The sequence below is a fragment of the Dendroctonus ponderosae genome, unplaced genomic scaffold (genome assembly GCF_020466585.1).
Source record: "Dendroctonus ponderosae isolate FM_Combo_2020 unplaced genomic scaffold, Dpon_F_20191213v2 Dpon_F_20191213_2, whole genome shotgun sequence".
Lineage (NCBI taxonomy): Eukaryota > Metazoa > Arthropoda > Insecta > Coleoptera > Curculionidae > Dendroctonus > Dendroctonus ponderosae.
In genome coordinates this window covers 5,257,066-5,268,969 of record NW_026018165.1, presented here as the reverse complement: position 1 = coordinate 5,268,969, position 11,904 = coordinate 5,257,066, and the positions used below count along the sequence as shown (strand labels likewise).

The 11,904-nt window shown below is 30.9% G+C and overlaps 1 protein-coding gene across 4 annotated transcripts in view; it reads right to left on the bottom strand.

Moving 5' to 3' along the window:
- The window catches only part of LOC109538374 (potassium voltage-gated channel protein Shaw), a 96,529-nt gene that overhangs the window by 26,081 nt on the left and 58,544 nt on the right, over positions 1 to 11,904 (bottom strand). For 3 of the 4 annotated variants that reach the window (XM_019905591.2, XM_048663632.1, XM_048663630.1), the window contains exons 2-3: positions 3,411 to 3,627; positions 3,115 to 3,232 (exon numbers count right to left, since the gene is read on the bottom strand). In XM_019905591.2, the coding sequence (XP_019761150.1) occupies positions 3,115 to 3,232; positions 3,411 to 3,627 (335 nt within the window). Of the gene's footprint in view, positions 1 to 3,114; positions 3,233 to 3,410; positions 3,628 to 10,180; positions 10,250 to 11,904 lie in introns of all 4 variants that reach the window. The other variant, XM_048663629.1, reaches the window with a different exon arrangement.

Sequence of the window (11,904 nt, the reverse complement as noted above, 5' to 3'; positions counted from 1 at the left end):
AAATTCATGGTATTTCAGTAAATGGGAGCTCCATTTGGGCCCCATTTACTGTCAAATATGACACTGACAAGCGGGAAGTTTCGCACCTGTTCTGGAGATTTCGAGATCCATCTGGGTTACCAGAAGGAATCTATATAAGCGAATACGAGAACCAGACCGGGGGAAGTGAAGTGACAGTAGCGACTGAGTTCAGAAGAGGTTAAACCCCGCGAGTCGGAAGAGCGAGTTTTCCGTTTGTTATTGTTATTGTTTATGAAGTTGACGGTAATTTTGAAGTCAGTTTGTTCCTGTTACGTATTTAAAGTGATACCGAGGTGAATAAAAGTTGGAAGCTGAAGAAAGAGTTTGATACTCGGCCATCCTCGGTACAATATGATATCCGACTACTATTTTTCGCTTTTTTGGAACGCTGCAATTTTCGAATTTTTAATCTGCAAAAAATTATTAAATTACTATTGTTTGCTATCGTAGAGATTTACTAACGGCAATCCCCATCGAAAATACAATTGTCTTGTGCTTTGAAAATGCATGAACTATATTTTGAGTGAATATCTTACGTTATAGAAAAATCGTGTGGTACACTAGGGGCAGAAATATGGCCAAATGACGAAGTATCCAGCAGGGAAATAAACTGCATTTCAAAACGGTTATTTGCTTGCTTTGCAAACGACATTGCCAATTGAATACAATTTTGTAATAAGTGTAAAAACATGAAAATCAGATATCATAGAATAGCGCTTTCAGACTATATTAGTTTGCATTTTCCGATTAAAGACAACTTTCTAGAGAGCCCATATGGTTTTTTTTATTTAAGTTGAAGAATTGAAGGGGGAAAAGAAAGTTTAAAGACCTTGAATCCACTTGAATGTAGCACACAAATGTAGCAGTTGGATTTCAGGTTTTTATAATCAAGCCACAGAAATTTACTACTAATATACAGGGTGTTTTTTTAGTGCGATGGAGTCCATTATTTCCGACGGTGTTAAACTTTCGAAAAATAGTTTCATATAAAAGTTGTTGACGCACAAAGTGCGCATATTTTAAAAATATCTTATATGATACAGAGTGTCTCAGAAAAGCGAGGGAAGGTCAAAGTGTATTTTTTTAAATAGAACTACCCATTTTTCATTAGCTCATGTTGTATGCTGTAAACGCTGCATATGCACCATAAATTGTTTTTTCGCACTTGCGAGGTTGGCAGATTATCGCCATTTTAGTAAAATTTAGCTTAAAAACATGGTATCTGAAAATTAATTGTAGAAGCAATAAAAAGCAGTTAAAGATACAAAAAAATACGTGTTTCCAATCACCACAGATCCGTTAAGAATTCTATTGAACCAAAATATCAATACATTAGACAGGGAGGTGGATAGAGAGAGGTGCGCCTGTTCATGGGTCACCTCGTTCACACATATTTTTTATTCCCTAAGTGATATGGGTGCTGCCATAAACCCCTATCTTTTAATAGCTATATTAGTAATTCAATAAATTTAAAATAAAACTTAAAAAAAATCTCAAGTGGGCAAACCGCCCACTCGAGATGAAAAAAAAACCATAGGAATAATTTATATGGCAATACAACGTTTGCCGAGTCAGCTAGTAATTTCATATTTTTATTTTTATGACGTATGCAGTTTTATTTCATTTTTTGCTGTGAAATTCCATGCATTTTATAAAACATTGCACTTTTCTTCATTGGGTATCTCAAGGATCATCAAATGTTGACACTTTTTTAAGAATTTAATTATTTATAACTATAACTTGTAACTTTATTATGAATTCCATAGCTACCTTACAAAATGTAACAACTTTTTGAAATTTTTAAACAAAATAATTTATAATTTGAAAACAGTTGATTTCACAGCTTAAAGTGTAAATGCAAATTTGTAACTTTGTGAATTGTCTATCTAATGACGTATTATTATACAGGTACTTCCATTTGAAAAACAAAAGTTATATTGCGTTAAAAAGTTTTAGATTGAAGCCCACATTGTTAACACCCTGTACAATGTATTGATATTTTGGTTCAATATAATTCTTAACGGATCTGTGGTGATTGAAAACGTATTTTTTGTATCTTTAACTGATTTTTTTCCCTCTACAATGAATTTTTAGATACCATGTTTTTATGCAAAATTATACTAAAATGGCGATAATCTGCCAACGTCTCAAGTAAGAAAAAACAATTGACGGTGCATATGCAGCGTTTCAAGCCGCATCCCATGAGCTAGTGAAAAATTGGTAGTTCTACTTAAAAAATACACTTTGATCACTCTCTTGAGACACTCTGTATTATATAAGATATTTTTAAAATGTGTGTCAACAACTTTTATATGAAACTATTTTTCGAAAGTTCAACACCAACGGAATAATCGCCTCTCTCGCACTAAAAAAACCACCCTGTATGCATGTACTTCCCGGTTATCTGTAAATATTCAAATTTACTTAATAGACATATCAGATTTTCAATAGAAAGAAAATATCCTAACTAGGGATGCTTTTCATTCGTAACCTGCTACCCAAAAGATATGAGAAACATTGTTTCGCACTAATATTTTCACAAAAGTAAAATTTGTTAATTTCATATTGAGAAAATCTGAATGACGCAAGCGATGTTTCTGCACTTTTTGGGTGATCCTTATCGGAACGGTCCTAGTGATATGTTGGGATATTAAGATTTAATTAAAATTAAAGAATAACCGAAAAGTAAAGCTTTTATAACGATATTTTCTCAATATTGGTTTTGCAACAATTTGGCATTCAACTGAACTAATAAAAATAATTTATTCCTGGTGGTAAAAAAACACAATTTAGATAAATCCGATTACCCGTTGAAAGCATACAGGATTATTGTAAGTGTTCCGCTTTTGGAAAAGCTACTTTAAATGTTAATCCTGTATTGATTAATGCGTGCTGAAACTGAATTAGCAAAAAAAATTCTAAATTTTAAAACGTAATTGAATTAATTATTAAAAATTACGTTCGAGTTTTAAGCTTTCTACCATAAGTTTAACAAAGATATATTTTTTAGTTTGTAACATGAGGTTATGATTATATATAAATATTTGCTGACCTGATACCAATAAATTTGAAATAATATTTAAAATAGCTTACTTGGGTGTATGTCATCCAACAACAGGGTTCTACTTGGTTTGCATCAAGGCCCCAAAATTCTAATTCCTCTTCAAAGAGAGGACCACAAACATCTGAAGGGTAGTGAAGTTTTCCAGTCCTAGGAACATATAATTATTCAATTTTTGATTCATCAGTAAAATTTAATCTAAAAATAGTAGATCCAATTTTGATTCACGCATATAATTATTTCCCTAATTCCATTTCTTGAGCAGCTTTTTCCTATTTACTAAGTAAATGTAAATATTTATTAATTAAAAATTAATTCGAAATATCACCTGTAATAATTCAGAACTTGAGCGAAGACTCCAGGATGCCTGTCAAAAAAATATTCGTTAAGAACGGGATCGTAATTTGCCAACGCTTCGGTGAGTCGAGAAAGTCGAGTGGCAGGAATTTTCTTCAGCGTAGCTTTGTAGGTTTCATGTCGAATTCCTCCCACGTTCAACACTACGCGATTTTCCGCATCCACCATGTTCATTGTGTTATTCATATCTGGAAACCAAAATGGAGATTTAGGCAAAAAAAGCTGTTTGTCCTAAAAACCATATTCAGAATTCAGTATTGCCTCAGTTCTGGTAAACAGCTTTATATGCCTGAAACGTGTATTTTGCAGAACGCATGCTAATCAGGTCTCAAATTTATAACGAGGCCGTTTTTACAAATATCGGTAATAAACGCGTTTAAAAAAATCTTCAAATTTTTCCTTTGCTTTTGCGGCTTACGGTTTGCGACTACAACTTAAATATTGGGTTATTGGGGCTACTACATACACGGGTTGCATATTACTTAGTGAAAATTAAAGAAAAACAATTTAACAACAGTTTTTTTAAATATTATTAAGTAATCTTTACCATTTTAGTAGATAAGTTATTTGACTTTCAATAAAATATAAACACTTAAAATAAGTCATTTTGAGTTTATCTACATGTATAAGAGAGTTTCGTTTTTGGTCTATCTAATAGGTTTAGGTGATAGGTTAATTCTCGTTAAAATGGCCAATGAACGGCACAGCATTCTAGAGTTTTTAATACTTTTAAAAGGGCGAGTGAGCTAAGTATATGTGGATTGTGATGAATGAGATTTATTCGATGTAAGTGGGTGGAAACAATGTCTTGGAGATACTATATTTTATTAAAAATCACAGAGAAATAAAATACTTAGCGCATACAGTTGCTATGCCATCTAAGTGTTTAATATTTGCATCAGATATAATAAAAAATAGAGCATATACAGTGTGTCCGGGTTAAGAACCTTTGTAAAATCTTTACTTTTTGAACAATTTTAATTATTCTTTTTCATGATCTAGCTATTGAAAATGCGCATTTTACTAGTAAGTGCTTTCAATATTAATCTCCAGTCAGGGCTAACTACTTAATTTTTGTTGTTGTCAAACTTCAAAAAGTATTATTAGGAAATTTTTTGTAAAAATGTGTCTATCGAATTTCTCATAAAATGGGGTAATATCAATTTCTACCAATTTTCTTTATTCTGCAAAGATGAGCAAGCAGAAAAATCAATATAATAATCATAAATTATTATACACGAAACATTGGTTTTAGGATATTCATTCGTTCATTCAATACTCATATTCAATTTGTTTTTCGTTTCGCCACACTTACTTTACTCATTTTAATGATAAGTAAATATTAGCAATTAATAGACTTGCAATAATAGTAATTACATTTTGTATTTTTCGCAATTATAATCGTCTGATACAGATATTTTATACTTGGAACCGTGTTTAACAAAGTAATTAATTTAAGTCTTTTGATGAGAATATTGCACACTGTATTTTTTTATACACACATAGAGAACATGGTCGACATGGATTGTAAGCTATTATAAATGAGAATGGGTTGCCATTTGTCTCTAAAATTTGCACTAATCGTACTTTTTGAAATTAAACATCATGAAAGTTTACGGACGACCGTAAAATCGATTGAAAAGTAAAGATTTAAGAAGGGTGGTAAATTCTTAATGCTGACATGCTGTATGCATAAATTACATAGATACATATTTAATAATAAATACATTTAAGTTTGTTGTTCGAACTAACTTTCCACTAGCTAACTTGCAATAAAGATCGCAGATTTTTACTGCTTCAAAAAAAATTATTTGTTTTAAAGAAATTATTAGTTTCCTTTCGGTTATATCAATCTTTTACATTTGGCATGCTATGGAGGGATTCAGATACTATATTTATACGTTGTACTAAATATAATACTATTAATAGTGTAGAATATACCCGATTAACACGCAAATCAGAATTTTGAAAAATCTAAATTCATGTTGGTGCCCTGATATTTTCTCGAAACTTTCATGTGAAGAACAGTTTGTATATTTTATTCATTATATCCATCTAATATAACTGACTGCTTTGCATTTGCTGCAAATACATTTCTTAAACATCTTCTATGTTACTTGCGTCAATTTGATAATTTATAAAATGTTATACTTTAAATGTGTACGTGCAAAATAAAACTTAACGTTAAAACGTAACGCAAAATAGAATCTAAGACAAAAAATGCTGGCAATATTGCCTTACAAATCTACTTAAGGTAACAAAAAAGTGATATCTGTTCTTCTAAACTAGCAGCACTGTCGCTACGTGACGCAAATTAAGAGCTTTCTAGAAAAACGACTGAAAGTTCTTGAAAAATGTTCAAAGTTCTTGACAAACTTTTAAACTTCTAGATGTTTGCAATGCTGGATTACAAGTTCTCTGTACGATAATATAATTTACGGATGCGATGATATTCGGGCTACAAATTAAAGTTGTAACTGGTGATCATTCTATGTGACTTTTAATAAAGTGGACGATTTTATTTGCCTTAAGATATGTTTTGAACTTCATGCAAAAAGACACAAATTAAAGCCAAAAAGAAACCAGATTTGCCTAAAAAGACTTTTAGAGCTTTACTATTTACTGCTTTAACATCAAGAAAATATCTGACAATCCAGTAAATCAATTTATTTTTATATATGCTAAGCCTTCACTAACTTTTTACAACACACCGGGTTAATTTTGTCGTCCTAGAAATCTCTCCAAAACTGTGTAATTTAGATCAGCAGAACAGATTGAGCTATTATATTTTCTTCATAAATTAGTGGGTCGCAGTTTAGTGCACTCGTTCCGCCTATATAAATATTTAAGTAACTGCTTTTTACGCACGATATTAACTTGATTAGCAATAATATAAACATCATAATATACCAAATAATAGAACTTTCATTTGAATAGTCATTTGAAGTAAGCCACGTTTTCAAAAAATGTTTCATAAAAAAATATATGTTTTAAGAACATCTAAACACTTAACAACATGCTCGATCGGGTGTACAGGATTTATTCAAGTTGATTAGACTAGACTGAAAAACACTTTAAAAAATCTTCATTATTACCAGTGGAAACTGAAGCAAATTAAAGTATAAACAAAAGTTGAGGAAAACTGCCTTATTCAGAGAATAAACGGAAAAACTTCAGTTAGCAACAATTGACAGTATATTACCTAAATAGCCAACCGTTACCAACTAAAATGACAAAATTAGGTTTCCATGCCTAAAGAAGCTCTTAGAGCTTCTGCTCAATTTATAATAATTGAGGCGCAATTTAAATTAATAATTCGACGGATTCCTTGTAAAAGATTGAAAGAAAATTAATTAACATTTTAACCAAGATTTTAATAAATATCCTCAGATAATTTGCTGCCGCTGGATTGGAACAAATAAGTTTAAAAGAGGGTAGAAATATAATTGAAAATTCTAGGCGAGTAGAAATGTAAATACTTAGATAGCAAACTAACGACTGTTATTGCTTTGTGCAAAAATTCATATCTGATCTCGAGATAAAGGCTCCGCTTAAATAAAAACTCTAAGAGTTTTTTGCATTAAATTATTTCACTTCAATCACCGCTTTAATAAAGAGAAGAGAAATAAAAGCTTTATGTGCCTGCTTCCATTGCATTGATTGATTCCGGAGTCTTTCTGCAGTTTATGTCCAGAAAATAAGCAGAAGTGTAGCTTTAAGCAGTTTTATCTTACTGCTATTGAATCAAAGTCTATAAAACAAGGCGTTCAATAAAATATAAAGTGACAAGGCAAGTACGGGGAATATAGTATATATTAAAATATGATGTTAGTGAAAGCCACTAAGCCAACGAGCTTGTCAAATTAGCAAGCTGGTTTAACCGCAGAATATATTCGCAACAGGAATAGCTGCATCCACAGTAGAATGTAGTGGTTTTCCCATATATGTAAAACGATGCCCGGGATGTCCAAAGTACCACAATAACAACGAGCATTTTAAATAAATCATCTAAAGCACTGCAAAACTTATTGTATTTTTTTATTATTCTCAAAATTTTTAATCCCTAATTTCTTGATTGACTAAAATACAGCAATCAAGTTAGTTAATTCCATCGCTGCGGCACTGTGAATATAAGACACTATAAAATGGCTGTAGAAGAAATTTTATGACAACACAAATAAACTTATTCTTACTTAAAATTGGAGCTGGAAAATGGCGCAAAACATTGAAACATTTAAGGAATGTGATCCAGTTGTAGAGCATCGGTTTTTAATCGTTTCTATCTTTGCCCGAAAATTTTCGCACGCATCGCACTCATTCGAGACTCATGTGATGACGAATTTTTTTTACAAACCTTTTCATACTTTTCTATTTAACTAAGCTCAATATAGGAAATTTTCAGCATCTGAACAAGTTTTTATTTACTTATTTGCCTTAAAGTAAGTTTACTTCAAAATTGTCCAGAGAAAACTTTCAAATTTCATAGTTGTTCTTGTTGCGATTGGCAACAATAAAGCAATTTTGAAGGTGAGTAATTTAACACCTTTATAATCAATAAATTAATTACCAATTTCTTATATGCAAGTTTCATCCGAAATTGCAACTTTGTAATTGTTTTATATATATTTAGCCTGTTCCCATTCCTTCATTAATGATTTTCGAGAATTTCCTCCTATGGAGCAGTTCAATAAGGACCACTATGTTTTAATCATTTAAGTTATTTGAAGCTGCGAAATACAAAAGTGAATGCACATATAAATTGCAGCATTTTTTCATCAGATGAAAATTTCTTATTGTAAAACCTGATTAAGAAGTAAACATGTTGGCATTTATTTCTAAAAAATATCTGCTAACTTCTGTTTACGCGTTTTGCGAGAAAAGCATATTTATTTTGGCAAACATAGCCAAATGTATGTTTTGACAACCAGAAAATGTGTAACATTTAAAAATTAATTAGCATACCGCTTCTTGCAGCAAATATTTTTTTTCGTAAGTAACTGTTCCTAAAGTTCCTCACGTACACTAGGAACAATTTCTTGTTTACTTACGGCAGTGCTTAAATGTTATTTAAATTAGTTAATTAAAAATAAACATTTAAAATGAATGATTGCATTAATCCCCGATCCTACCATTGTACCCCGGGTTTACATTAAAATCAATTTAATATTGCATCAAATAATTTATTATTCAACTGATTTTTGATATGCAAATATAGACAAAGCTTTATAGAATATCAGGCAAACTCGAACAACAAACTACTCAGTTTAGCGGCAAAATTAATTCGGCATTATGTAGAACTAAGGATCGCAGTTTCCATAATTTCGTACTACCAATCTAAATAATACTAATCAACTTGAACAAACTCATGTGATGGCTTACAGGGCTTTCGGACTTTCCGTTTAATATATTATATATATAATATAAGTACATGATGATGGACAATTTATTCATGTATTCATGAGAAGTTTAGTTAAATGAAACGGTCTGATGAAAATATTTTTGATTCTTTAGCCGTTTACACTAAACACCACCCATTCTTGCATTTTACGAGTAATTTGACACTACACCGTATAAAGTTCTTCTACTAGGAAACTTAGACATGATGCTAGATTTTATATACTCTAAATTTTGCTCAAAGTGTCTGGCTCTCGAAGCTGAAAGCATATTCTGATAGTTTACATCTTTGCATTTCATTTTGTGTTGGAATTTATATCTGTAAAAAGTCTGAGTTGATTTCACGGAAAAGATTTGGCAGACATTGAATACGGCAAAATGTTAAAGACTTTCATTCAATTTCATTGTTCTCATTTTCTGTTGCATGGAGATCTCATCTCCTGCTGACAATATACGACAGTATAAAACAAGCTGGATGAATAAGTCGACGGCAGATCGCAAATATTTATTGAGCGATGGAATATTCGAATTAAATCTAATTTATTAAAACCTATTTGCTGTTGAACGGGAAATTTTAATTCCCATTCTATTGTGTGCCATTTGTGAAGTATTTCATTCTTCGCAGTTTAATGTTCTGTAAAATATATTTTCCAATTTAAAATACTGGAAACCTGCAACAGCTCTTTTGTTTGAAATAACAAGCTCTGGGCAAAATCGGATCTAAACTAGATTGCGATGGTTCCATATTGTTTCAACAAGAAATGAAAATACGATTCAGCAATACGTGAAATTGCGATCGGGTTTGGAATTCAAAACTTGGTTATCGAATCTAATAACTAACGAACTATAATAACCAATAACTTAATAATTTTATTATTTTGGGAAATTTTATTTATGTCATGTAAGTCCATGGCCAAGGAATATTGGAAAGCAGTTCCAATGCCACATATTCATTCGAAGAACGTTACAAGAAAATGAACCAATAATCCAATAAAATGACACAATTGGAAATGCTTTCGCTCACTCCAACGACATAAAGTATTAGCTACCCCTCAGTGGATGAAAAGTAAGGTTGAACAAGAAAACCACTTTATTTTTATGATATTCGGAATAAAATGTACTTTATTTCCAATATTTTTTATTAACGGCAGATAGTATTTGAATTATTGATAAATTGGAGAAGAAAATTAATAATCACGACTTTCATGACTCTTAACTGAGGTTTTGAATTTGTTCCTGTTTTTCCTTGTAATTTTCATTTGAAATATTGTGATTTGATTTGGCTATTTTCAAGTTTGCAAACGCCTTGAAACTCAAAGCGAAATTTCGAAATTAATTTAAACTTACTGAATTACTTTTGGAGTACGTATTTGATCTCTGGGCGACTCGTCGAATTGAGGTACCATGTAATTTTTTCTGAAACAATATATTTGCAATACATCTTGAGGTGCATGGCAAGTAAAAAATCATGACTTCGTTTAAAATGTATGGTGGAATGAAAATGATAAGACAGAAATAAAACGGAGCCAAGACGGTTCCCAGAACTTGGGACATAATATGGGACTTTTACAAAATACTCGAAAATCAATTCTTGTACTTGTTAATTCGATTACGTTAAAAAATACAGAAAATATCATTATTTTAATATTTTTAAAATGCTTTTGAAATAACATAGCCTGTATCAGTATGTATTTTTTTTCATTCACAACTTCAATATAATCGTTACTGATTTTTTGCATTAGCATGTTCATTTTTAGTAAATATTAATTTTGGCTTTGTTTAATACAACTCTAGCTCGGGTTTCAAAGTGTTTCTTAGAACAATCTTATTTATTGTTACATCGTTACTCCGTTATTTTTTATTTTTCTAATTTTTCCAAAATTGATGAACTCTTTAGTTCCGACTTGTTACGCTTCCTGATTTTATGTGGGAAATAATAATTAGAGCCACCGCGCATTTGATTGTTAGTTACTGCCAGTTTCTTAGTGAATTTTATTTCTCTTTGCGAATTATCAAGTGCGTTAATGTTGGTTAAATTTTTTAAAAGTTTTTGGCATTGCTTTTGGGCGTATTTCTACTTTGCAACAACTTTTTCTTTGCACTAATGATTTGCAGCTGCTGGAATTAGAGCTACTTTTATTTATTTGTTCTATTCTAATTGTACGTTGTTTTTGGTTAACATTTTAATGTATTTATATTAATTGATCTTGCGTCTAATTCTTGTCTGACACCAGTTATTTGTATTTGCAAATGCGTTTCGTGTGGATATATGATGTTCTCCAGTTTATATATAAAGTGCTTCATTGGTTGAGTCAGATCGATTAAACAGACATTTTGGTCCTTTGTATTCGGCTCGGTGCAAGATGTTTTCTCCGTTTTTTATGTTTCAGTCTCTTAGCTTGTAGGGAGTTTTGAGAGATGCATAAAATGTTTTTTAAATAATACGAATTTAATCAAATTATAATCTAATTTTCACGTGTCAAATACTTTAGATGTATTTAAGTTATGTAAGGGTAATTTATAGTGAAGTGTAACAAGATATAATATTTTATATTCCAATGATAATAAACTTACCATGTTATACAGGGTGTCCACAAATTTAAACTAATCAAATAAGAACTTTAAGTGACTCTAACTTGATTAATTTAAATACAACCCCATATTTTTTTATTTACCAAGAAATGCAATTTTTAATTACCTATCGAATGGTATTAGGATGTTAATAGCTACGTTTTTGCCTTTTTATAAAATACGTCAAATAGTCGTTCTGTGCACCATTTGGTGTTGTTTAATTTAAGGTTCCAATGTATATAAGTTGCTTATGCCATTTACACATGTCAAATAATTTATTTTATTTCTCAGTTTAGACTGCAAAGTCTCTTTTTGATAGCTAGAGTGGTATTGTTTTTTGTAATTGGGGACGTGCTAGTCGTTATTTTAATATTATTATTGTGTTGCTAAGTGAAAATGAAGAATTATCCAAGGGAAGAGCGTATTGACATGATTTTCACCCTTGAAGAATGTCATAAAAATAGTTTATTGGCTTCTCGAGTTTATGCTCAAAAGTTTCC